The sequence below is a fragment of the Eretmochelys imbricata genome, chromosome 10 (assembly GCF_965152235.1).
Source record: "Eretmochelys imbricata isolate rEreImb1 chromosome 10, rEreImb1.hap1, whole genome shotgun sequence".
NCBI lineage: Eukaryota > Metazoa > Chordata > Testudines > Cheloniidae > Eretmochelys > Eretmochelys imbricata.
The window spans coordinates 64,323,346-64,350,086 of NC_135581.1; the positions used below are offsets into that span (position 1 = coordinate 64,323,346).

Genomic DNA, 26,741 nt, shown 5'->3' on the forward strand with positions numbered 1-26,741 from the left:
CAACGAGCTGCACCCAGACCCCCATCCCACCCAGCCTCACTCCCACCCAGACCCCTCTGCTGAGTCCCAACCACCTTTACCTGGAGAGTCCCATTGCCCCTGCATCTGGAACCCCCCCACCCCCAACGAATCCTCTCACCCCCACAGCTGGATTCCCCCCCACATTGAGCCCCTCCACACTTGGATCCTGCCTGGTTGAACCTGCCTGCCTCACACCTGGTGCAGAGGGGCAGGGCCCTAGGGTGTTTCTGGGACAGGTCCAGGCCTTGTGCTGTATCAGGGTCGGGTGCAGCCTCACCGCTGAGTCTGTGTCCCAGGGGGGTAGGGCTGCAGGATGATCTCTGACCTGCATGCAGCCAGTGGCCTGTGCTCCCCGCTGCCATGCTGGAGCCTTTGCATTTATTTATTGACAAATAAAACTTGCAGAATTTTAAAATATTGTGTTCAGGGTAGGGCACTCACCTGAGAGATGGCAGATCCCAGTTCAAATTACATCTTCCCCTCAGGCAGACTTGAACCAGGGGTCTCCCACATCCCAGGTAGGTACCCTAATTATTGGTCTCAAAGTTATGAAGGAGCTCCTCCAGATTCCCATAGGGCCCAATCCACTGGTAAGGTCTGAGCACGCTTACTGGATCAGGCCCATAAGTCAGTTTGGTGTTCCTCTGCTTATCTGTCCCGGGTTCATGCATCACCCTGAGGCTTATGCATCTGGACACCTGGTGTGGAGCTGCTGTGTGCGTGCTCAAAGGAAGAAACACAGAGGGCCTAGGGAGCTTTTATTGCAAAACTTTAGGTGCTGATCGAGTTTAGATGCCTACAGGCGTTGAGTGGGGGTTTTCTGAATCTCGGCTGGGGCCTGATTCTGGGATTTAAGTGCCTAAAGTGGTAGTCCTTTTGTGAATCTAACCCTAAGAATATTAGACTTAGATTTAAGCTTGTTTTAAATCTAAATGCTGGCTTGGGAGAAACAATGAGAAACAATGTGTCTCTTGATGTTAATAGATAAAATTTAGGTAGTTTATGGGATAGGATTTTGTTGGCTGACATTTGGTAATGGGGGAAGGGAAAGAGATAGCAGTTTAATTAAAATTCTAATCCCACCTTTAACAATGTTCTCACCAAGTCAGTAGCCTGCATGTATCCTTGTGATTTAGCTAGGATAACATTCATCGGCTGCCTCTAAAATATCTCTAAATGTGACTAAAAATTAGCAAACATCAATACGGTTCAGAAAAGCTTTAGTCAACATTGTCACATAGCAGTTTTTCCGTCAACATACACAAAGGGGCCTTTCATAAATACTAGTTTACTCCACCACTGCTAACATTAAAAAAAAAAATCACTCTGCAATAAGAAGTCACTTCTATTGTCCTGTAGTATTGAAACCTCATTGCCATATTTCTGTTTTACAGGTAATTAAACAGTATTACCAAGAAGCTGGTGCTATTTTTCCCCAGCCATGAGGCTGCTTCTGCTTTGTGCTTGTCTGATGCTATTGACTGTGTCCTGGTGCCTAGCTGTCAGCTTTCCTGAAGACGCTGACCCTATTAATGTTGTTGACTACCATTGTAAGTAATCAGCAAATTGCTTGCCTTTAAAACACTACACAGTTGTTTTGGTTCATTGAAATTTTAATTAATTAATATCTAGACAAGTAAAAATGTTTATTCTTTTGCAATTCACCAAATTTATTTACTGGCTCTTACTCCTTTAAAAAAAGCAATCAGAAATACTGCGACAATTTCAGTAAAAAGAATATTTGCTGACATTGGCTAGCTTTTATTCATTCATATTCAAGACATTACTTGAGGAATTTAGTTTAAACCCTTCTACACCTAGTATATACAGCTAATCAATGCTGTATATTGATTCTTTAGCTCTATAATCCTGAGTGATGGGACAGCCCATTTTTACTTGCAGATTCAAGGCAATATCCAGTATTTAAAGGACGCCCTTCAGGCAATGAATCTCAACACAGGCTGGACTTTCAACTGATGTTGAAAATTCGAGACACACTTTATATCGCTGGCAGGTAATTTTCCTGTAGTCAGTTCATTAGATTTAAATTCTTTTTTTTCCTAGGTATGCGTTAATGTGGGCAATTTATTAAAAAAATAATCTGCAGAATTAGAATTGGGGGGGAAACCTCCCAGAGAAATAAACAGTATCTATGCCCCAGGTATAAAAATTGGATTTGAAGGCCAAAGGCAGCAATATGTTGCTGCGTTATGCTAAACCATTTTCCTTCTTTTACATTACAGCCGTGATTAAAACATATCCTGATCACTTTAAACATGGAATGATACTTCAGGGATATAGGAAAAGAGTCTAAAACTTTTGAATGTTGACACACTGAGCTGGGCTTGGACAATATATGATAGATAAGAGCTGAATAGCTGAAAAACACAGCTGCTATCTAAAACCATTACTGTAATAGGAACCAAAAATGTCCAGTGTTTACTCAGAAAATCAATAAAGGCTTCAAAATATAGTCTTTGTCTAGCAAGTCTCCTAAAAAGTAGATCTATAATAAAAAACATGCATACATCCAACATATGCATGCATTCACTTGATGCGTCTTATGCCCTTGTTTCCAATAGGGATCAAGTTTATACAGTAAACTTAAATGAAGTTCCCAAGGCAGAAGTTACTCCAAGCAAAGTGAGTAGATGTAAGGAAAGTGATTTGATTTTTTTTTTAAGGAATTTTCAAGTCAAGAAGTAAACTTTTTTATTTCATTTGATTTAAACAGAAATTAACCTGGAGATCGAGACAGCAGGACAGAGAGAACTGTGCCATGAAAGGCAAACACAAAGTATGTTTATCATATACAGAGAAAGTAATACTACTAAGTGCAGGCATGAGATCTGTTCTTAATACAAGTTTTTCTTCTTTCAGGATGAATGCCATAACTTTATTAAAGTCTTTGTTCCCAGAAATGATGAGATGGTGTTTGTCTGTGGTACAAATGCATTTAACCCCATGTGCAGATACTACTGGGTAAGCACATTCAATAATATGCAATTAATCTGTTGTTTTATAGGTTTGCAAAGTAATTGTGATGTGATCGTTAAGCTTTCTGGTACGACTGCAGAATGCTTCTTTTCTCGAGTGTCATGAAATATTAGATAAAAATGGACAGAAACCATCATGTAGAGTTAAGGTATATGTAAAAGTAATGTTACCCCTTCATGCTGGCATGTAGGACACCAACAATTTATTTTTCTTCTCTAGCTGAATACCTTAGAGTATGACGGAGAGGAAATTAGCGGATTGGCAAGATGCCCATTTGATGCCAGACAAACCAACGTTGCCCTCTTTGCTGGTAAGAACTTTTGATTAATGATGGAGAAGGTGCCAGAGGGCTTTAAAAGAAAGCACAGAGAAGCTGCAGGTGTCACGGTGCCTCAGATTCTAAGATTGTGCTCAAGGGTCTCAAAAGGATTAGAAGCTAAATTGTTAAAATATAGGTTAGAGTAATTTTGGGGAAAGTGGCAGTACAAAGAGAGATTACAGACTAGTAAGAATTCTGTGTATTATTAATGGCCCATTAATACCATGGTTTGACTATTGTTTTAGATGGGAAATTGTATTCAGCAACAGTAGCAGATTTTCTAGCAAGTGATGCTGTTATTTACCGCAGCATGGGAGATGGATCTGCCCTAAGAACAATAAAATACGATTCCAAATGGATAAAAGGTAATTTTGAAAAAATTACTTTCCTGTGTATGTCACAGATATAATTTTATTGGCCTTGAGGATCAAGTGTATCATAGCCAGTATGTTTTTATATAAACACTGTGTTAACGTACATGCAATGTTTGGTATAGCAAGATCAAATGGATAAGAAAGCAACTTTGTGCTGATAAAGCATAATCTTTGTTTAAAATGTAAGGGTCCCCCCCACTCACAGTTAAATAGGTTAATGAATGAATCTGTAGTAACAAAGACCTTCACTGTAATACAATTCCTTTGAGGCCTTTTTACAGTCCATTAGCTGACATTAAAGACTACAAGTTCATTTAAGCTTGAATGCACCCATATTTGGACTTCCTAAAGTGTCTTGAATATTGGAGTTCCCTTTAGTTGGTATGTAACCAAGGGAAAGCCTTTAAGTCACACAGAGCAGGCAGTGTCTTATACTTATTGAATGGTTCTTTTAGGTAAACAGCTTTCTCTTCATTCTTTCTTGCAGAACCACATTTCCTCCATGCCATAGAATATGGCAACTATGTTTATTTCTTCTTTCGAGAAATTGCTGTAGAGCACAATAATTTAGGCAAGGTAGGTATATAAAGTCAGTGTGTCACAATCGGCTGTGAAGTATCAAAAATCTTGTCAGGGTGAGATATGGTTGTCATGGACAATAGCTTCAGCAACAAATATAGTTTACATCATATTGTATTAATGGTATAAAGTTGATACAGTTTTTTCATCCTTATAATTGTCAGGTATCTTGAGCCTTAAAACTTTTTGCATTTGCCCTGTCTTGTTAACAAAGTTCTCCGCAGGTATCTTTTAGCGTTGCCATTTCCTTAACTGAGGAAATTAGCAGATATTCTGTTTTTGCCTACTGTTAAAGAAAGAGGGGGAGGGGGTCAAAAGGTGGCTCCCTAATGCCTCTAGATAATGAATATCTTTGTCATACTAATATAGCATATGATACTTCTGCTTCACCATGGAAAGATATTCTGTAGTAAATTACTAAACCATTTACACATGGTTATTTAAAGACTTTAAATCTTACCAACAATATGATTTTGAAAAAAGGTGGAGGGAAGGCTGGGAGTGTTGTGTTGGCTCAGTGATGCATTAAAATGCTTATGCACTAGCAGCTAAACGTTGTTTGCTTTCTTCCTTTCTGTACAGACTCAGAAAAGCAGTTATAGAGCTGCAATGTTCCTGTTAACAAAATTATCCTTGGAAAATGGGGGTATTTTTCATAGCATTTCATAAACCAATCTCTTTGCCTTTTGTCCCCTGTACAGGCTGTGTATTCCCGTGTGGCACGCATATGTAAAAATGACATGGGTGGCTCCCAAAGAGTGCTGGAAAAACACTGGACTTCATTCCTAAAAGCTCGGCTCAACTGTTCTGTTCCCGGGGATTCATTTTTCTACTTTGATGTTCTGCAGTCGATCACAGACATAATAGAAATCAATGGAGTCCCTACTGTTGTCGGTGTATTCACCACACAGCTTAACAGGTGAGAGATGAGCAACCTAACATCAAAAGAAGCTCTCCAGTTCCCTGTTAGAACTAAGATTGTTGCAAGAATTCAGACTACAATAGCACCAGTTTTTTTTTTTATTTTACAGCATCCCTGGTTCAGCAGTGTGTGCTTTCAGCATGGATGACATTGAGAAAGTATTCAAAGGAAGATTTAAAGAACAAAAGACTCCAGACTCTGTTTGGACAGCTGTACCCGAAGACAAAGTACCAAAGCCAAGGTAAAAGATTCTTGCTCATGACACAATAATATTATTCCTGTAAACTGCTATCTTTAAATCAATGACACATTGGAGAATCTAGTCATGTAAAACTGAAGAAGTGGCTTTCATTTGGACCATAAGTATTCTCATCTGCAGCCTGCCCTGCTCTTTCAGGATGCTTCTTACCCTGTCTCATTACCTAAAATATTGAGAGAGAAAACATGTTGCTTTCCTTTCAGACCTGGTTGCTGTGCAAAACATGGTCTAGCAGAGGCTTACAAAACCTCCATTGATTTCCCGGATGAAACCTTATCCTTCATCAAATCCCATCCATTGATGGATTCTGCAGTTCCATCAGTCATCGAGGAGCCCTGGTTCACAAAGACACGGGTCAGGTATGGCATCTTTGTGAAGTCAGTCACATCTGTACATTAAAAAAAGAAATATTCTTTTGAATAACTATGTGCGTTTCGGTTTTTGGTAGATATAGGTTGACTGCAGTTGCTGTAGACCATTCCGCTGGACCCTACCAAAACTACACAGTCATATTTGTTGGCTCTGAAGCAGGAGTGGTACTTAAGATCTTGGCAAAGACCAGATCTTTTTCTTTGAATGACAGCGTATTACTGGAAGAGATTGATGCTTATAATCATGCAAAGTAGGTATTATTTTACAAGAACTGCTCTCCAGAATACCAAAAATATTCCAGAGTGTTTCTCACCTAGTCATTTTCTTCTCGTGGCCTAACAAGTAGTGGTGTTTTTTCTTAATTTTTTTTTTTTTGTAAACACTTTCTCACCAAGATCCCTACTCTGTTTGTCATTTCCCACTGTTTATGGAGCAGATATGCTGCTGAATAACCTGAAAATTTTAGTACATAACATTTTGTGGGTAGCAGAGAGCATTTTAATTCCATGTCTGTTAAGTCATTGATGCAATTTCTTCTAGATACCAAACACCATACACTGTTACCTTAGCTAAGGAATTCCTTCAAAGAATTTCAAAGTGTTCAGTGATAAATAAAATAATCACTAATGAAATAAAGATTGTTTGTTCTGTAAGCAAAGAATTTGGGTAGGGCCATGTGAAGTGTTCCGTTTAAAATCCAAATGGACCCAGCACAGATTTTGAGAGTCTTCTCTATGACAGGTGTATGAGACACAGTGAGATCACAAAGCCAGTGAGTTTGGAGTTTTCCAACCTGAATCACAGAACTTGTCACCCAGCTGCAGAGCTGGGGCCAAAAAACAGTTCTGGTAATGCTTAGGTTGGACGGGGATCACCCTAAAAGTAGATTAAATTACACAGATGTGTAAGCATTTCTACAGCATTCATCATTGCAATGTCCAAGCAATAGTAATTGTTGAGCATACAGTTTTCAGTTCCTACACAGCTGTAATTGACTGACAAATCAAAAATGTTTCCAGTGTGAGCTTTACACAAGATACTCTAGTTTATATCAATAACTGTTTCAAATGACTTTTACCAAACAGGTGTAACGCAGAGATTGAAGAAGACAGAAAAGTCATTTCCCTTCAGTTGGATAAAGAACACCATGCTATATTTGTGGCATTCTCCAGTTGTGTTATTAGAATTCCCCTCAGTCGCTGTGAGCATCATGGATCATGTAAAAAGTAAGCCTACATTCCTCAACTCTCCGATAAATTAAAGGCACAGAAATCTCTGGTGCTGGACGAAAGACATTATTTTCTCTGGTTTGATCTTGTACAGGTCTTGTATTGCTTCACGAGACCCCTATTGTGGCTGGCTAGACCAGGGGGCATGCGGAAGAGTGAAACCTGGCATGTTGTAAGTGTTATCTTTAAAAGCAGCCCAGTGTATCTACAGTAGGGTATATACGTGCATGCACTCATTCACTAAATCTCCTTTTTTTAATGCTCTAAAAATAAAACGTTTCTCTTAGTATATGTTAAAAACCAGAACGCTAAATTCTGGTCCAATTCTATAGTCTTTACTTAGGGAAGACTTTGATCTCAATGTGTGTTTTACCTGCGTAAGGACAATCAGACCTATAGGGAGGGCTACTTGGAGCATGACGCAGACCAAATTAATCAGTTTAGCAAAGAGATTACAATATTCTAGTTACTCACTCCCAGGAGACTACAACAATCAATCTATTTTCACGGGCTCATAACTACATGGGGAAAAGTCTCCTACAGCCTAAGTTTTCTCTGTTTGTCTCAACTTTTTGGACTGTTTGAGTGAAATTTGCTCACTTGATTTTTACAACGGTGAAAAAAATATTTTTTTTTAGCAGAAAACTTGTAAGACTTTTCCACAGCCAATCTATACCTTTCCAATGGCATTTTGCAGAATCCAGCTCATGGAGCACATTGCATTAGCAATATTACCCTTAGATAGGCATGCACAACTCCAGTTAATATAGTTGGAGTTGCATGGATCTACCAGCAAACAAGAATGGTTGCATTATACATAAATTTATTAGTGTGAGAACTTGATTTATTTCTTGGTGTAAGTGCTTAAAAATTTAAAGCCTTCACATAATTTTTATATTTAATATACAGTCTTTCTGCTATCATCTACTGTACAACTCCCCTTTCCCATAAGTTTGCTGAACAAATGTGTGTCTGGTTTATGCTTTCAGAAGAAAATCATTCTTTTCCTTATTAATGCTATTAATTGCAGGTTCTCTTTGTTTGTTTCATACAACCACAGCACTGGAGGATATGAGCAAGATGTAGAATACGGCAATACAGGACAGCTTGGGGACTGCCATGGTAAGACACAGTCACTGCTGCTAATTTATAATGTGTCAACAGTAGTTTGTGGATGTTAAATTTATGATGAGCTGTTCAGTGACACCTTGCACGCACCATCTAGTGTTACCACGAACAGTCACAAAGCTAAGCTACTCCGGCGGGGGGTGGCAGAGATGTTTTACCTCTCCCCCTCTCCTTCCCTCACTTCGCTATTGACTCCAGAGAGCTCTAAGGTACTGAACAATTTCCCTTTTTTGGTAACAGATCGTATTTCCTTTTTTATTTTCAGTTACTCAGGTTTTAAAATCTTTTGCTTTCTTTTGGTTACTTTTCACTGATTACTTGTTCCTTTAATTCTTTTAGAAATTTTGCCTACTACAACTACACCAGATTACAAAATATTTGGCGACCCAACATCTGGTTAGTTTTTTTTAATTTTTTTGAATTAATGACCTTTTCTTTCCTTCAGTTCAGCATTTTCAGCCCTTTTTTCCCTTCCTTTTGCGCAGGTGGCAAGCCTTCATTTTTGTGCTTTTACTCATGTCCCCACTGATAGTAAAGCTAGCTGGACTCTTGTGGCTCAGCTCTTCACCTTGTGTAGCCGCATGTTAACAGCTCATTATTTATTGAGATACATCCTTTATTAAAGAGCCTGATTAACATAGATGACATCTTCACTGCACGGAAGTCCACTCAGCTTTACCCCCCACCCCCCCATACATTTGTGAATGCCCCTCTTGGTCATCTCTAATAGATGGATGGCAAAAATCTCATCATCTTCCTTTTTTTTCCTCCCCCTTCTCCCCCCTCACCACCAATCTTATCAAGCAAATACACATTTTCTAAAATGTGTATTTCTATGTTTTGGAAATGTTTAAATACTTATGCTAATGTTAATCATTTAATCTCATCAAGGGCATAGCAGAACACGGGCTATAGCAAACCAATGCTGGACTAGAGACCTTTGGTGCAGTGTTGTCCTAGGGCCTTCATAGCCTTTACTCCTTTCAACATTTTTTTACAGCATTTTCATTGCAAATCCCCATTTTCCAGGAATATAGGAGCCAATGTTGCTCTGTTGAACTCAATAGTAAAACCTTTATCGATTTCAAAAGGAGCACGATCAAGCCCTTATTTTCCAGGGTTCAGTCCAGACTGAAACTTGGTCTCTGGGTTTCAGCCCTAGGGGACATTCCTGTTGGCCAAATCTGAAGGAAATCTGTTGGGCTGTTTAAGTTATGGGAATGCAACAACAGTGTGGTTTCTGATGGTATTTGCACGTCTGTATCTCAACAAGGGGGCTGTGTTTGATAAACAAACACACACTTTGCAGATTTATGTACCCATAATATAATTTAGGGCATAAATTTGGGGGGGGGGGGGAAATGACAGCCATATTATTTGAACGTGCTGCCTTACTTGCATGAAAGTTTACTTCATCGATTCAACTTTCAGTTGGATTTTTTAGACTGCACACATAATGAACCTGATTTTTGCGCCCTGAATTAACATATATGTGAGTGGTTACTTTTCTCAGGCAAATCCCCAGTTGCAGGCACACATGGCTATAAATCTGTCTAGTCCTGTGCAAACCAATCAGGGATGTGCACCTGAAAAGTAGGCTCAGTGTAGACTATTAGGTTCAATAGGTTTGCTGCTCATGGGCATTACCACAGAGGCCAGAATGACTTTATACACTCAATTCATTACTAAGAAGGCGTTAGCAGCATAGTTCCTTAGGAACCATTACAATATAAGAGGTAAAAATATGTGTCTTATCTCCCAACGGTGCCTAACTACATCAGTTCCTGGTGATTGTAACAGTTCTAACAGAGCTGATCTGGTCTCTCAGGAATATTTACTATTTTGGCCTCTTACAAGGTCACTAATAAACATCTTTTTCAGAGATTTTTAAAAGACAGTGAAATACATTGAAACAGCTTGTCTAAAAGTAAACAATACAGCAATAAAGTAGAATAAGTTGTGCTTTCCCCCTCCTTCAGTTGCTTACGATAACTTCCACACTTCCTTCCATTTGACTTTCTTGGCTTTTGAATAATAGCTGTAATGTTATTTAATGTATAATTTGTATTTTTAATCTGATTTTCGGCACCCCTATGTACTTCTGTGAAGTGTAGATCATATATGGCCCTGACATGTAACTCCCATTAAACGCCTTCTCCAGCTATTTAGAAATTTAGAAATACCACAAAACAGTGAGGAAAGCCTGTTTGTAATACACATTAATAAAAATCTGTTTGCACCACAGACATGGAGTTATCCTCAGCTTCTATTACCACAATGGCAAGTATCCCAGTTATATCACCTAAAGTGATTGGTTCCTGGAAACCTAAAGTGACTGGCTCTCGGAAATTTGTAGTTCAAGATGACCCAAACACTTCTGATTATTCTGATCCATTATCAGGTGTCCCAAAGGGTAAGGCCTTACCAGGGAATACATTACAGCTGAATGGAAACCTGATAGGGTACAATTAGAATTTTGAAAATGTTGGGACTGTTATGTTTATACTATTTCCTGTGAATATACAGAAGGTGCAATCATGGTTCTCTTGCCCATTTGGCGCGTGTAGGCAAAGTGATGTTCATCGTTTGCAAAACTCCAGCTGATGTCAGCAGGAATTCTGGATGCATAGCAAATGTAAATTCAAGTCTTACAAGTAACCTGCCCATCAGGTGGTTGGTTACTAGAGCTGGGTGAAATTTTTCACCTGAAACTTTTGCTAAAAGAAGCAGATTCAGGTCACCTGAAATATTTTACAAATGCACATTGATTTTTTGTTGTGGTTAAATAAAACAAAAAATCTGAAAAAAGCAAAACTTTTGTTTCAACATTTTTGAAATGAAACATTTTGATTTTTCAATTTGAAACACCTTTGTGCTGCGAAATTTACTTCAAGTGTATTTTTAAAAGGTTTTTAAAGTGTTTTAAAATGCTCAAACAAAACTTTTTGCTCAATATAAAACAAAACTTTTTCTTTTACTTTTGGTTTACCAAAAATGTTGACAAATTTTCATTTCAGTTTGACCCAAAACAATTTTTAGAATGGCCAGTGAACCGAAAAATCTGTTATAGTTCTAGAGCTTGAATGAGACTGCTGGTCCTCTCAGCCAAACAGACAGGGCCTTGGTATATTAGCTAATGTTTAAAGACAAATTCAAAAGTGCAAAGGAACAGCCCATGTGTATGTGGACAAAACTGCTCAGATGAGGTCCAATGTTGTATTCGTTGAACACCCAAAACTTTCATTCAGTTCAGTGGGTTTGCAAGGAACACAGGGTCAGGTTTGATATTCAATCCTCTGCAATTATACTTTGGAGAGAGGAGCTGGGCGCTTGCACTCAGATAGCTGTGTAGAGTCTCCCAATACACACACTCTGCTTTTCTGAAAACTAAAAAAACATGTGAAGTCTGATTTTATAGATTACATACAATTCATCTTCTGTTGCCTTTCCTCCTTTCAATCATGTGAAACATTGCATAGGCTGTTACAGAAACAAAGGTTTCAGATTGGCAAAAAAGTATTACAATCAACAACAGCCAAAACTTCATGAGAGACTTTTATTGGTACATACATTATCCTGGTGACAGACATGTTTGCACAATTCTGTATTTAATGAAAGTCACAAGCGAAGGGAAGAGCCTCAGTTCTACAAGTCACCAAAATATATCAGGTTTCCTATCAGCCATTATAGCAGTGCATTTGTAATTTTAATTTGTTTCAGTTTTATTTGCTTTAAGTCAATACATTTTTGTCCTAATTTGCTCTTGTTTCTTATTCACATTCTGTGACATTTCTATTAGTGAACCTTTCCTCCTCTTCCCTTTCCTCTTCTGCACAACACCCATTAAAACCTATAACCCTGAACATTAACACTGTTCAAAGGCCTTGCCTCTAACAAAAATCAGTATATTCCTATAATCTCAACTCTTTATTTTAACTTCTCCTGGTGTAGTTAACGGAATTACCTTTAAAATCTAACATTGTCTTAATTGCAAGATGTCTGTGGTTGCTTTAAAAGCAAAAACCCAAAAAACTAAGAGACACTGTGATAATATGTGAATTACAAACTAATCCAATATTCATTCTTCTTTTAGATTTTTAACAAACTCTAATACTTTTTATTAACCATGTATCTTAAATGATATGGAGTTTGGAATGCTCATTACTGAGTAAATAAGAAAAAACAATAAAATACCTGTATAAAATAGTGTAATCTTGAATTGTAAAAAATATAAGTAAATAATCATACAGAGTATGGTACTCTAAAGATAGCAGAATATGAATGTATTAGTTCATGTGTTTTGCACAGTATTAGCATGTTTATAACACCACAATATGTACATTATTCAGTTTTACATAACATTTGCATAATCCTCTCTCTTTTGATTTATTAGTTGGGCAGGAACTTGAGAGAAAAATTCCTCCATGAGTTATTAATTGCAGTCTGGCAGAGTAGCACCTTTTAACCCTAATTTTCCAGCAGAAATTGTTAATAACATACAAACCACTATTTGTGAGCCTTAAAGGATATTTGGGGACAAGGATAGACACTAGACCAGTACAGTATATAACTAAATGTAATTTGGGTAATGGAACACTAGCAAGCTTTTCTCATTCGCAAATGAAATGCAGAGTCTACATTTGTGCTGCTCAATACTAGCATAGTAACTTTTATTTTAAAACTTTACACTCTGCAGTGTGATGGAGGGTAGAATCCAGACAAATTACGTTAATACTAGTCTAGCTTAAACAGTCATCTAATTATATATCCTTGTCCTTCACCCAGGCTGGCAGCCTTTGTTTTGGACTGTGTGTGTCACCTATGTTATTTTAATGTATCACATATGTTTGTTGCAGGTGTAAGGTGGGAAGTACAGTCAGGAGATTCCAACCAAATGGTACACATGAACGTCCTGATCACTTGTGTATTTGCTGCTTTTGTCCTGGGAGCCTTCCTTGCAGGAGTGGCAGTTTACTGTTACCGAGATATATTTGTACGGAAATCTAGAAAAATACACAAAGATGCAGAATCAGCTCAGTCCTGTACAGACTCCAGTGGAAGTTTTGCTAAACTGAATGGGTTATTTGATAGTCCTGTCAAGGAATATCAGCAAAACATTGACTCGCCTAAACTGTACACAAATCTGTTGAGTAGCAGAAAAGAACTGCCACCAAATGGTGATACAAAATCCATGATAATGGACCACAGAGGCCAGCCTCCAGAATTAGCTGCACTTCCTACTCCAGAATCCACCCCAGTACTGCAGCAAAAGACACTGCAGGTGATGAAGAGTCAGTCAGACAAGGCACATAGCAACCTCAATGCTTCAAGAAAAGAAACCCCTCTAAAAAGTCCTCAATTTTTTCCTTCTAGTCCCCCACCCCATTCTCCGTTAAGTCATGGACATATTCCCAGTGCTATTGTTCTTCCCAATGCTACCCATGACTACAACACATCTTTCTCAAATTCTAACGCACATAAAGCAGACAAAAAGATGCAAAATATTGATCACCCACTTACAAAACCATCAAGCAAAAGAGACCACAGGCGATCTGTTGATTCCAGGAATACCCTGAACGATTTTCTGAAACATTTAAACGAAACTCCTAATAATCCCAAATCAATTATGGGAGACATTCAAGTGGCTCACCAGACTTTAATGCTGGATCCAATGGGAAATATGTCTGAGATTCCACCTAAAGTTCCTAACAGGGAGGCATCTTTATACTCCCCTCCATCTACGCTTCCAAGAAATAGTCCAACAAAACGGGTGGACGTCCCTACTACCCCAGCAGTACCAATGACTTCTTTAGACAGACAAAGGGGCTATCACAAAAATTCTTCACAAAGGCATTCAATATCTGCCCTTCCTAAAAACTTAAACTCACCAAATGGTGTTTTGTTATCCAGACAGCCTAGTATTACCCGTGGGGGATATATGCCTCCTGCTACAGGCACAAAGATGGACTACATGCAAGGAACACCGGTCAGCGTTCACCTACAGCCTTCTTTATCCAGACAAAGCAGTTACACAAGCAATGGAACCCTTCCTCGTACAGGGATAAAGAGGACACCATCCATAAAACCTGACGTGCCACCAAAACCCTCATTCGTTCCTCAAACAACTTCAGTCAGACCACTGAACAAATACAGCTACTAGGACTTGTATATTTTATTAGAGCGTGGTATTGACCTGTCCAGGTTGTGGGATGATGTTGTGGGAGAGACATAAGATGGAGACTTGCTTGTAATTAAAGAGAACAAAGTGGCCAAAGAAACTGTCTTTACTTCAGCAACATCTGTGTCTTGCCACACATTGCTACAGCAAGACTTGCTAAAATAAACAAAGGAAGGTGCTGGTCATTACATTTCTTTTGTTTGGAGCTAAGGAGACATGTAGCACAATGGGAATGGGGGCTACTTTACTGTTCTAACTAGCTGATAAAGTACTTGGAAAAATCTGTAAGCAATTACTTGAAAATGGGTTCCATTTTAGACTGCCGTTATGCGTGGTCTTCCCATTAAATGTGAACATTTTAGTATGTATGCATTCACCTTGCCTCTTGCACAAATGTCAGAAAATGGTAATGTCTCAATGAATATCTGGGTTAATAAGCAATTTGCTGAAATTCAGTCTCTGGCCCAACAGTAGCACTGTTTGTTTCCCTGTTTGGCATTTTGTTTATGCCACAGATAAAGCTCTGTGTGTGTGTGTATGTGCGTGTGTATTGTACACACTAGATTGTATGTAGATTGCCATCGCATCTTTTCTGCTGTGGAATTGTTTACATTGATCATTATTGAACAAATAAATGACTCTCTTCCTTCTGCAGTTCATTGGGTTCAGTTTGGAGACAGCTAGAGAGGAACTGTGCATCTCAGTCAGTGATCCAGATTATATACATTGCTGAATTAGTAATCCAATGAAAGAATACAAGTGTGTTAATTCTAAAATAACTTTATTATGCTGCTATCGATTCAGATCTGTACATTTCAAATCTAGTGTTTTGGGGTGGGATGTGGGGAGTCTCACTGTACTTCCACAGTTCCTCCATTCAATACCTGGCCACTGTGAATTTGAGCCCCTGTAGTTTTCATTGAAGGCAGCTAATAATGTAGAACACACTAGGCAATGCCTGTGTAATAAAGTTACCTTTTTGTTGCATTTAATAACATCCTACACTCTGATAGACCTTTGTCAATCTCAAGGAAGAAGCGCTAATTGGCCTGGCAGAAGCCGTCTGTGAAAACTCAACTGTAGTGCAATCAATTTGTTTATGTTGTGTAATGTAAGTATTTTCTCCAAAGTCATGCAGGTAATGACGATATTCTGTAAATATTATGTGTGAGTTTACCTGAATTTGTGCATTTTGTGCCTTATTCATGCGAATGATAAAAGTACTAAGAATCTGTCAAGTGTCCTCCATATAGCACATATTTCCTCAGTGCCAGTTGTAATTCTTTTAACAAACACCCAAAAAAAAAGATAAAAAGCAAGAGTAATTAGTGGTAAATAAAGGCAGTCTGCAATTCAAGAAGACAGCAATATTAAATCACCTTGCCATGATAAGCATTCCACTGATCAGTTATAATGTGAAATCAAATAAGGTTTCTAGGGTAATGGAACACCTGCTAAAGTTGTGTAAGTCATTTGCTAGGTTTTACAGTATCCACTTGCAGCTGATGTTCAACACAGATGGCTGTTTTAGCTTGCAAACTACACACTACCACATTGTTTATTGAACATAACCGTAGAAATGACCATGGCAGAGGAATACTCAATTAGTAGGACAGATAACTTCAGTCGGTTTCTGAGACAATGAAGATTTATATTACATATCGGAGGAGGAGAAAAGGTTAGTCTGAAAACTAGATAACTGTTACAGAACATAGAATAAAGAATAGAAATTATTCCTTTTTTATTTTCCTCTTTGCTTTAAGGCTGTTTTTGGCAAGGAACTTTTATTTCCTGAGACCTCTGGATCCAAAATCCTGTGATCTCTTTTCTTAAACATTTCAATCTCGCAACTAAAACACTACAGATTAATAACAATTAAAAAGCAAAATCTACTCAGTCAGCAAATGACAAAAACTGATTTGAATTCACTTCACAAATATTAATACAGACTTGTGTGAAACCGAAACATAAATGTATGTGAACCTGATATGAACCCTGATAACTTTCTGTAACATTGTGCTGCCTTGTAGATGGTAATGTGAGTTCTATCAGTATTTATGTTGAAATTTCTAACATTCATCCTAGTCATTCTGTTAATTTAATAATACAAAAGATGCTTTATCCATTTGTGCAAAGGTAAACGCAGATTGTATCTTTTTTAATGGTACGGCATAAAAAGTAACCCTAAAAATGAAGCTGCTCTACACCACAGAGTACTTTAACATGTATAGATATCTTGTAAACTTGTATTGTGGATGTGTAAATAATACGTTCTTTGGGTTTTTAACACTGCATGTAAAGTCAAAATAAAATATTCGAATCTACTGAATGTCTGACTTTTTTGTTATTGACTATATTTATAAAATGTATTGTCCTTTTTGATTGAAAAGACGGAAAAACTCTGCTTACTTTTAATAGCTTCATTAAGAAACCACAGACACATCCCCTCATCAGCAGTATTGGGTATCATGCAGATTGCAGAAGACCGATCGCATGGCACACAGGTGTACTTCCGTTTTCATAACAGTCTAATGCTGACATGAAGGCTCTTGAGAGCCTTGTGCAGACAACTGTTAGACTCCTGAGTCAAAAATAAAACATCAAAACAACTGGCGTATAGAGGGAAAATGTAATACTGTGTCAGATTAGTCCATATGATTCATCACACAGATGCATTTTAATTTATAAAACACGCAACACTCCCCTCTGAAATCTGTACTGTAACTTGATTTCAGGCTTACAGTTGGCAGATTTGCTTCCTGTAAATCTCTCTAGTGTCTAGTAACCCTTCTGTGTTCCATCCCTTACACAAATACAGCACACTATTAAGGTGGACAGTTTTCCTCTCCATAATATAGATAATTAATGTTCACAATTTCCAGCAAAGCTATTTTGAAACTTAAACTTAATCAAGTATTGGCACTTCCCTAAGTAACCAGTGTTTAAAAAGTACAGTTTTTGCTGCTGTTTGGATTTGGAACTAGTAATAAAACATAGCGGAACTATATACAATGCACGTACTTTAAACCATACAGTTGAGTATAGTTAATATGTGCCAACATCATGGTTAATTTAAAAATAAGCCCAGCAATTTCATAAAGCAAATGTTCAACATTCTTTTAACAAAATTTGCTTTTAAGTGATAAACAAAAATGGTTTACTATGATTTTCTTTTCAAATCATCAATAACCTGAAATTACTTGACAAGTTATACCAAGAGAGTGGCACCTACAAGTAGTTTTACTAAAAGCATTTTTAAAATTTTTAAACACATTTTTGGCTAAAAAAATACAGGATGAAAACCTGATAACCAACGTATGTATTCTAGACCTAAAACAAATTTAGATTTATGGACTGTTTTATCTGATGCACATTTAAAATCTGTATTTAATATATAACTTCATTTTCCTCGTTTGCTCAAAATAACTACATTTTTCCATTGTAAAAATAACTACACACAAGACAAAAATGACAGTAAATATATTCAAACTTGTTCCTTATGTTTTGAAATTGAATAATTCTCAGACAATAACGGTATAAGATTACAAAGAATTATTGACTCAGCACGTAAAATACATTTAGTTCCACACAGTGGGATGTTTTTGTTCCCAAAATAGTTTTGTTTATTCTAGCCCCAAGCCTTCCATCACCATATTCCACATATTTTTTTATACTGAACCTTTCCACATTTCCCAGAGTAATATTTCACTTGGTAGTATATTATACAGTATTTCATCAATATAGACACTCTGTCCTAGATGCCATAACTGACAAAACCCACCATACAAGCCTGTGAAAATGCTTTAATTCAGCACCAAAATTAGAAAATTGGGATACAAGAAAAGGATCCTTTCAAAACTTCATCATTAAAGGAAAAAGTTCCACTTCAAAAGAGAATCCAGCACATCAGAGCCAGATCAAAGTATACTGCAGCTGCAGATTCAGTTACTTTGTCTTTTAGCAGCAAAGACAAAGCAGTTGTAGATAGGTTCTCTATCCTGGAAGGGAATTGAATAACCAGGAGGGGTTATCTTGACCTTGAATTGTTGGGGTTTTTTGTTTTGGGGGGAGGGTAGGGAGGTTAAGTGTCTAGAGTGCAATTTGACTTGAAATAAAAATTATACATGTAGGTATTGAAGCTGAAAGGCAAAAGATGTTTTGCTCAGAAAGTGAACTAGGTGGATTTGGCACTGACTGAGGGAAGCATGTGTCCAAGTATTAAAAGTTTACTCTGGGGGCTCAGTGCAGAGGAGAGGCCCAGCAAGTTTATCCATCTTCCCTCATATGGGAGCAACCAGGAAAGAAAAAGGGTCCTGCTCTCCTTTATGTCCCTCTTTCCCACTAAAAGAAAAACGTAGGGTTTTTAAAAAAAAATCAAATGCAGAAAATAAGGCTGCGTTCACATGACAATGGGATGGTTGGAAGAGAGAGACAATTTGTGAAAATACCAAGTAACTACATTAAGCAAAATTTGGTGCAATTTTAAGGCTGTCAGAAAATTACGTCTTGTTAAAAACCATTCACATAATGTGGTTTAGAGTTAGGGCAGGTGATGGGGAGTCAGGACTCGTCTGTCCTAATCCCATATTTGCCACTGATTCACTCTGCAACCTTGGGCAAGTGGCCTTAATCAGCTTAACGTTTACATAATGCTTTGAGATCCTCAGATCAAAGTATTATATTGAGTATGTCAAGTTTCCGTATTTGAATCAAGTTTTCCCTTTATGGAGTTTTACCTTTTCCTTCACCTCCCATTCTGGGCCCTGCAGGCCTTATTTACTTCTTGCAAGTAAATAAAGGGAAAAAGAAATCCCACTGAAGGGCACTATCCTTGGGAAGGTTAGGGGGACCTGGGAGGGATAATGCAGTAGTTTCCCAAGTATATGCAAATTACATCGGATGGAAAAATATTTTTAAATTAATCAAGACCCACTAGCCTCGTAAACACAGCATCTGGTGTTCAACTGGCATGTGAACTGTAAGTATAAGAGGTATTGCCAGAAGAGCAACCGAGTTTGTTGCGCAGTTCAAAATTAATATTAAAAAAAGGAAGCAAGAAAACAAAAAGTCTAAAACCCCTTGAACTGCTTTTTGTTAGCTTTCAATTTACTAGGTGAATTTTTACTCTAAAAAATTGCGAACACCTGCCAGCTTGGGGGGCCAAAGTCTATTTTCACTGTCTGCCACACATTGCTGCCTGCATACAAACGCCTTTGTGAATTTTTTGAAACATACTGCATTGTGCTTCCACACATCTGAAACTATAATCTGTCCTGAACCATATACTGATGAATGTTTCTGCTCTGCCTGAAATGAAATTTATTGGAAGCTATGATTTTACTAGTACTTTCTGAATTCATACGATGACCTGATTTATGGCCTGATTGCTTGCTTTTTCCTACAGTCAGACATGCTTTGTGAACTCTTTCTTGAAATGGGAAGCGGATCCACATAATTGTGCTATCCAGCTAACGTAGCTCAACAAAACATACATGCGATTGTCTGCAGCCCTCCAGGTGTAGTCAGAGAAACCCCTAGGCTCCTATGGTGGTACTGAATTTTTCCCAACAGATGGGCACATCTTCTCCTGACGCAAGCCATGGAGAACTGTATATATTTTTCAGAGTAGCAACCGTGTTAGTCTGTATTCGCAAAAAGAAAAGGAGTACTTGTGGCACCTTAGAGACTAACAAATATATGTGAGCACAAGCTTTTGTGAGCTACAGCTCACTTCATCGGATGCGCACGAAAGCTTATGCTCAAATATATTTGTTAGTCTCTAAGGTGCCACAAGTCCTCCTTTTCTTTTTGTACATATTTTGTTGCTCCATCTTGTGTAATACTTTGAGGAGGAGAAGGCGAAGAAAAAAAATTTTGCCGGCTATTGTCAGAAATGGCCCTATTGCTCAGCAAGGAGACAGGTTTAATGGGGAGTAGGGGGGGAGTATTTAAACAGCAAGAATACTGCACATTCTTACGATCCCAATCCTGCAAAAGGAACTGCTGTATGAAGGGTCACACTCGTGCAGGGGTTCTCAAACTGTGGGTCGGGACCCCTCAAGGGGTCGTGAGGTTATTACATGGGAAGGTCGTGAGCTGTTGGCCTCCACCCCAAACCCCACTTTGCATCCAGCATTTATAATGGTGTTAAATATATAAAAAAGTGTTTTTAATTTATAAGGGGGGGTCACACTCAGAGGCTTGCTATTTGAAAGGGGTCACCAGGACACAAGTTTGAGAACCACTGCACTAGTGGATCGTTTTGTAGGATCAGGCTTAAAAGCATTAAAGGGTTTAAAACCATCTCCAGAATTTCAGTTTAACCATGGTCAGAAACAGGACACCAAACTAAACTGATCATTGTTCTGTTCCTGTACCTGCATGGCAGTTCTTAAAGCATGTACAACCTCTGATAGAAATGGAACTATCACCTGACAAGACAAGTAGGGATGGGTTTTGTTTTTAAGTGGGTCACTTGGACCACACTCATTTCCCAACTCTAACTCACAGTACTGATCACATATGGTAAAATTATTGAGAGTAAACCTGAGTGCGTGAGTCACAACAACCAATATATTAGATGAATGTAACTTCCCCTTCTGTGCATGAAACAGCCAGGAGATCATGATTTCCTCAAAATTACTTGTTGGGCAAATGTATTCAAGGAATAGCTTCACCTTTTTTGTTAAGGGTTGACTGACTATTTTAAATTCAAGTTATGTTGTGTAATAATGAACAGTCAAATTAGTCACATGGTACGGTAGCTGTTCCATGATTGGGTGAATTTACAAGCACTTCCATCTGTGAGAATTGTTTTTGTGAGAGCTTTTGCATTCACAGAGAATATGGCTGTAAGTTTGCATAACTTTTAAATTCACTATGAAAGCACATAATATGAGAAACCAGATCTACTGAATTGACAACTTGGGCCCCAATCCCACATGCACGTAACTTTATACACATGAACTCAGTGAGATTACTCAGGCAAGTAAAGTTAAACATACACAGAAATGTTTGTGGAATCAGGATCTTCTTTAGTGCAATATTTTCCAGAGGACTTCAGTTCTATTAATTACAACGTCATATATTACATTACTGCTCTTAACCTTTAAAACCTTTCAAAATTTCCTCTTTGCAAAAATGAATAGTTTAAGAACTTTGAAGGCTTTTTGGAAAATATCAAAACTTCTTGAGCATTCATGAAATTTTCATTTTTGAACTTTAATTGGAAGAAAGTTTAATGTAATCATCAGTTAGCTTTACCAATTTTTATGAGAGATCTTTTATACTGAATAGTTCTTTTTTTCCTCATAAAAGTTTAAATCCTCATCTTTAGGACTTACTTTGAACCATTCTTCCGCAGGCTAAGGGAAGTTTGGAAATAGACTATTAGTTTTACAACAATAGGCAATAATTCTCTTTAACATGCATGAAGTGTGCATCTGTAAGGGTATGTCTACACAACGGAATTAGGTCGAATTTATAGAAGTCGTTTTTTTAGAAATCGGTTTTATCTATTCGACTGTGTGTGTCCCCACAGAAAATGCTCTAAGTGCATTAACTCGGCGGAGTGCTTCCACAGTACCGAGGCGAGCGTCGACTTCTGGAGTGTTGCACTGTGGGTAGCTATCCCACAGTTCCCGCAGTCTCCACTGCCCATTGGAATTCTGGGTTGAGATCCCAATGCCTGATGGGGCTAAAACATTGTTGCGGGTGGTTCTGGGTACATATCGTCAGGCCCCCGTTCCCTCCCTCCCTCCGTGAAAGCAAGGGCAGACAATCGTTTTGCACCTTTTTTCCTGAGTTACCTGTGCAGACGCCATACCACGGCAAGCATGGACCCTGCTCAGGTAACCGTCACCGTATGTCTCCAGGGTGCTGGCAGACGCGGTACTGCATTGCTACACAGTAGCAGCAACCCTTTGCCTTCTGGCAGCAGACGGTGCAATACGACTGCTAGCCGTCATCATCATGTCCGAGGTGTTCCTGGCCACGTCGGCCAGAAGCGCCTCGGCAGACATGGGCGCAGGGACTAAATTTGGAGTGACTTGACCAGGTCATTCTCTTTAGTCCTGCAGTCAGTCCTATTGAACCGTCTTATGGTGAGCAGGCAGGCGATACGGATTGCTAGCAGTCGTACTGTACCATCTTCTGCCGGGCAGGCAAGAGATGAGGATGGATAGCAGTCATATTGCAGCATCTTCTGCCGGGCAGGCAAGAGATGAGGATGGCTAGCAGTCGTACTGTACCATCTTCTGCCGAGCAGCCATGAGATGTGGATGGCATGCAGTCCTTCTGCACCGTCTGCTGCCAGCCAAAGATCTAAAAGATAGATGGAGTGGATCAAAACAAGAAATAGACCAGATTTGTTTTGTACTCATTTGCTTCCCTCCCCTCCCCTGTCTAGGGGACTCATTCCTCTAGGTCACACTGCAGTCACTCACAGAGAAGGTGCAGGGAGGTAAATCTAGCCATATATCAATCAGAGGCCAGACTAACCTCCTTGTTCCAATAAGAACAATAACTTAGGTGCACCATTTCTTATTGGAACCCTCTGTGAAGTCCTGCCTGAAATACTCATAGATGTAAAGCCACCCCCTTTGCTGATTTTAGCTCCCTGAAGCCAACCCTGTAAACCATGTCGTCAGTCTCCCCTCCCTCCGTAAGAGCAACGGCAGACAATCGTTCCGCGCCTTTTTTCTGTGCGGACGCCATACCAAGGCAAGCATGGAGGCCGCTCAGCTCACTTTGGCAATTAGGAGCACATTAAACACCACACGCATTATCCAGCAGTATATGCAGCACCAGAACCTGGCAGAGCGATACCGGGAGAGGAGGCAACGTCAGCGCGGTCATGTGAGTGATCAGGACATGGACACAGATTTCTCTGAAAGCATGGGCCCTGCCAATGCATGCATCATGGTGCTAATGGGGCAGGTTCATGTGGTGGAACGCCGATTCTGGGTTCGGGAAACAAGCACAGACTGGTGGGACCGCATAGTGTTGCGGGTCTGGGACGATTCCCAGTGGCTGCGAAACTTTCGCATGCGTAAGGGCACTTTCATGGAACTTTGTGACTTGCTTTCCCCTGCCCTGAAGCGCATGAATACCAAGATGAGAGCAGCCCTCACAGTTGAGAAGCGAGTGGCGATAGCCCTGTGGAAGCTTGCAATGCCAGACAGTTACCGGTCAGTCGGGAATCAATTTGGAGTGGGCAAATCTACTGTTGGGGCTGCTGTGATGCAAGTAACCAACGCAATCAAAGATCTGCTGATATCAAGGGTAGTGACCCTGGGAAATGTGCAGGTCATAGTGGATGGCTTTGCTGCAATGGGATTCCCTAACTGTGGTGGGGCCATAGATGGAACCCATATCCCTATCTTGGAACCGGAGCACCAAGCTGGAGAGTACATAAAACGCAAGGGGTACTTTTCAATAGTGCTGCAAGCTCTGGTGGATCACAAGGGACGTTTCACCAACATCAATGTGGGATACATGACGCTCGCATCTTCAGGAACTCTGGTCTGTTTCAAAAGCTGCAGGAAGGGACTTTATTCTCAGACCAGAAAATAACTGTTGGGGATGTTGAAATGCCAAAATGTATCCTTGGGGACCCAGCCTACCCCTTAATGCCATGGCTCATGAAGCCGTACACAGGCAGCCTGGATAGTAGTCAGGAGCTGTTCAACTACAGGCTGAGCAAGTACAGAATGGTGGTAGAATGTGCATTTGGACGTTTAAAGGCGCGCTGGCGCAGTTTACTGACTCACTTAGACCTCAGCAAAACCAATATTCCCACTGTTATTACTGCTTGCTGTGTGCTCCACAATATCTGTGAGAGTAAGGGAGAGATGTTTATGGCAGGGTGGGAGGTTGAGGCAAATCGCCTGGCCTCTGGTTACGCGCAGCCAGACACCAGGGCAGTTAGAAGAGCACAGGACGGCGCGGTACGCATCAGAGAAGCTTTGAAAACCAGTTTCATGACTGGCCAGGCTACGGTGTGAAAGTTCTCTTTGTTTCTCCTTGATGAAACCCCCCGCCCCTTGGTTCACTCTACTTCCCTGCAAGCTAACCACCCTCCTCTCCTCCCTTTAATCATTGCTTGCAGAGGCAATAAAGTCATTGTTGCTTCACATTCATGCATTCTTTATTCATTCATCACACAAATAGGGGGACGACTACCAAGGTAGCCCAGGAGGGGTGGTGGAGGAGAGAAGGAAAATGCCACACAGCACTTTAAAAGTTTACAACTTTAAAATTTATTGAATGCCAGCCTTCTTTTTTTTTTTGGGCAATCCTCTATGGCGGAGTGGCTGGTTAGCCGATGGCCCCCCCAGCGCGTTCTTGGGCGTCTGGGTGTGGAGGCTATGGAACTTGGGGAGGAGGGCGGTTGGTTACACAGGGGCTGTAGTGGCAGTCTGTGCTCCAGCTGCCTTTGCTGCAGCTCAACCATACACTGGAGCACACTGGTTTGGTCCTCCAGCAGCCTGAGCATTGAATCCTGCCTCCTCTCATCACGCTGCCGCCACATTTGAGCTTCAGCCCTGTCTTCAGCCCGCCATTTACTCTCTTCAGCCCGCCACCTCTCCTCCCAGTCATTTTGTGCTTTCCTGCACTCTGACATTATTTGCCTCCACGCATTCGTCTGTGCTCTGTCAGTGTGGGAGGACAGCATGAGCTCAGAGAACATTTCATCACGAGTGCGTTTTTTTTTTCTTTCTAATCTTCACTAGCCTCTGGGAAGGAGAAGATCCTGTGATCATTGAAACACATGCAGCTGGTGGAGAAAAAAAAAGGAACAGCGGTATTTAAAAAGACACATTTTATAAAACAGTGGCTACAGTCTTTCAGGGTAAACCTTGCTGTTAACATTACATACATAGCACATGTGCTTTCGTTACAAGGTCGCATTTTGCCTCCCCCTACCGCGTGGCTACACCCTCAACCCTCCCCCCTCCCTGTGGCTAACAGCAGGGAACATTTCTGTTTAGCCGCAGGCAAACAGCTCAGCAGGAACGGGCTCCTCTGAATGTCCCCTGGAGAAAAGCACCCTATTTCAGCCAGGAGACCATGAATGATATCTCTCTCTCCTGAGGATAACACAGAGAGATAAAGAACGGATGTTGTTTGAATGTCAGCAAACATACACTGCAATGCTTTGTTGTACAATGATTCCCGAGTACGTGTTACTGGCCTGGAGTGGTAAAGTGTCCTACCATGAAGGACGCAATAAGGCTGCCCTCCCCAGAAACCTTTTGCAAAGGCTTTGGGAGTACATCCAGGAGAGCCGCGAATGCCAGGGCAAATTAATCCTTTCACATGCTTGCTTTTAAACCATGTATAGTATTTTAAAAGGTACACTCACCGGAGGTCCCTTCTCTGCCTGCCGGGTCCAGGAGGCAGCCTTGGGTGGGTTCGGGGGGTACTGGCTCCAGGTCCAGGGTGAGAAACAGTTCCTGACTGTCAGGAAAACCGGTTTCTCTGCTTGCTTGCTGTGAGCTATCTACAACCTCATCATCATCATCATCATCTTCGTCCCCAAAACCTGCTTCCGTGTTGCCTCCATCTCCACTGAAGGAGTCAAACAACACGGCTGGGGTAGTGGTGGCTGAACCCCCTAAAATGGCGTGCAGCTCATCATAGAAGCGGCATGTTTGGGGCTCTGACCCGGAGCGGCTGTTCGCCGCTCTGGTTTTCTGGTAGGCTTGCCTCAGCTCCTTCAGTTTCACGCGGCACTGCTTCGGATCCCTGTTATGGCCTCTGTCCTTCATGCCCTGGGAGATTTTGACAAAGGTTTTGGCATTTCGAAAACTGGAACGGAGTTCTGATAGCACGGATTCCTCTCCCCGTACAGCGATCAGATCCCGTACCTCCCGTTCAGTCCATGCTGGAGCTCTTTTGCGATTCTGGGACTCAATCATGGTCACCTCTGCTGATGAGCTCTGCATGGTCACCTTGCCACGCTGGCCAAACAGGAAATGAGATTCAAAAGTTCGCAGTTCTTTTCCTGTCTACCTGGCCAGTACATCTGAGTTGAGAGTGCTGTCCAGAGCGGTCACAATGGAGCACTCTGGGATAGTTCCCGGAGGCCAATACCGTCAAATTGTGTCCACGGTACCCCAAATTCAACCCGGCAAGGCTGATTTAAGCGCTAATCCACTTGTCAGGGGTGGAGTACGGAAATCAATTTTAAGAGCCCTTTAAGTCGAAATAAAGGGCTTCATCGTGTGGACGGGTGCAGGTTTACAATGCTGCTAAATTCGACCTAAAGTCCTAGTATAGACCAGGGCTAAGAGAACTACATTGTTCAGTTCCCAGAGGACATAAGCCAACCTTAAAATATAACTCCATGTGAGTCCTACA

General features: G+C 40.2%; 1 protein-coding gene across 6 annotated transcripts; it reads left to right on the forward strand.

Moving 5' to 3' along the window:
• Positions 1 to 1,462: 1,462 nt before the first annotated feature.
• On the forward strand, positions 1,463 to 14,360 carry SEMA6D (semaphorin 6D). Of its 6 annotated transcripts, XM_077828070.1 has the most exons (19): positions 1,463 to 1,571; positions 1,924 to 2,035; positions 2,604 to 2,664; positions 2,756 to 2,818; positions 2,902 to 3,003; positions 3,238 to 3,328; positions 3,583 to 3,702; positions 4,199 to 4,287; positions 4,992 to 5,209; positions 5,322 to 5,453; positions 5,675 to 5,830; positions 5,920 to 6,093; positions 6,929 to 7,069; positions 7,167 to 7,244; positions 7,287 to 7,295; positions 8,103 to 8,194; positions 8,540 to 8,596; positions 10,446 to 10,613; positions 13,057 to 14,360. In XM_077828070.1, exons 1-19 carry the CDS (start codon positions 1,463 to 1,465, stop codon positions 14,358 to 14,360), a joined length of 3,276 nt encoding a protein of 1,091 aa, XP_077684196.1. The 6 variants fall into 6 exon arrangements, with proteins under 6 accessions (XP_077684196.1, XP_077684198.1, XP_077684201.1 ...); XM_077828072.1 differs by lacking the exon at positions 7,287 to 7,295 and having other exon boundaries at positions 8,133 to 8,194; XM_077828075.1 differs by lacking the exons at positions 8,540 to 8,596; positions 10,446 to 10,613.
• Positions 14,361 to 26,741: the final 12,381 nt, after the last annotated feature.

Excerpts from the sequence above, each read along its gene's own strand:
- SEMA6D (XM_077828070.1), top strand. The coding sequence starts at position 1,463 with ATGAGGCTGCTTCTGCTTTGTGCTTGTCTGATGCTATTGACTGTGTCC. Across the intron at positions 5,454-5,674 it reads GACAAAGTACCAAAGCCAAG|ACCTGGTTGCTGTGCAAAAC; the intron begins GTAAAAGATTCT and ends CTTTCCTTTCAG. Across the intron at positions 7,070-7,166 it reads CATCATGGATCATGTAAAAA|GTCTTGTATTGCTTCACGAG; the intron begins GTAAGCCTACAT and ends GATCTTGTACAG.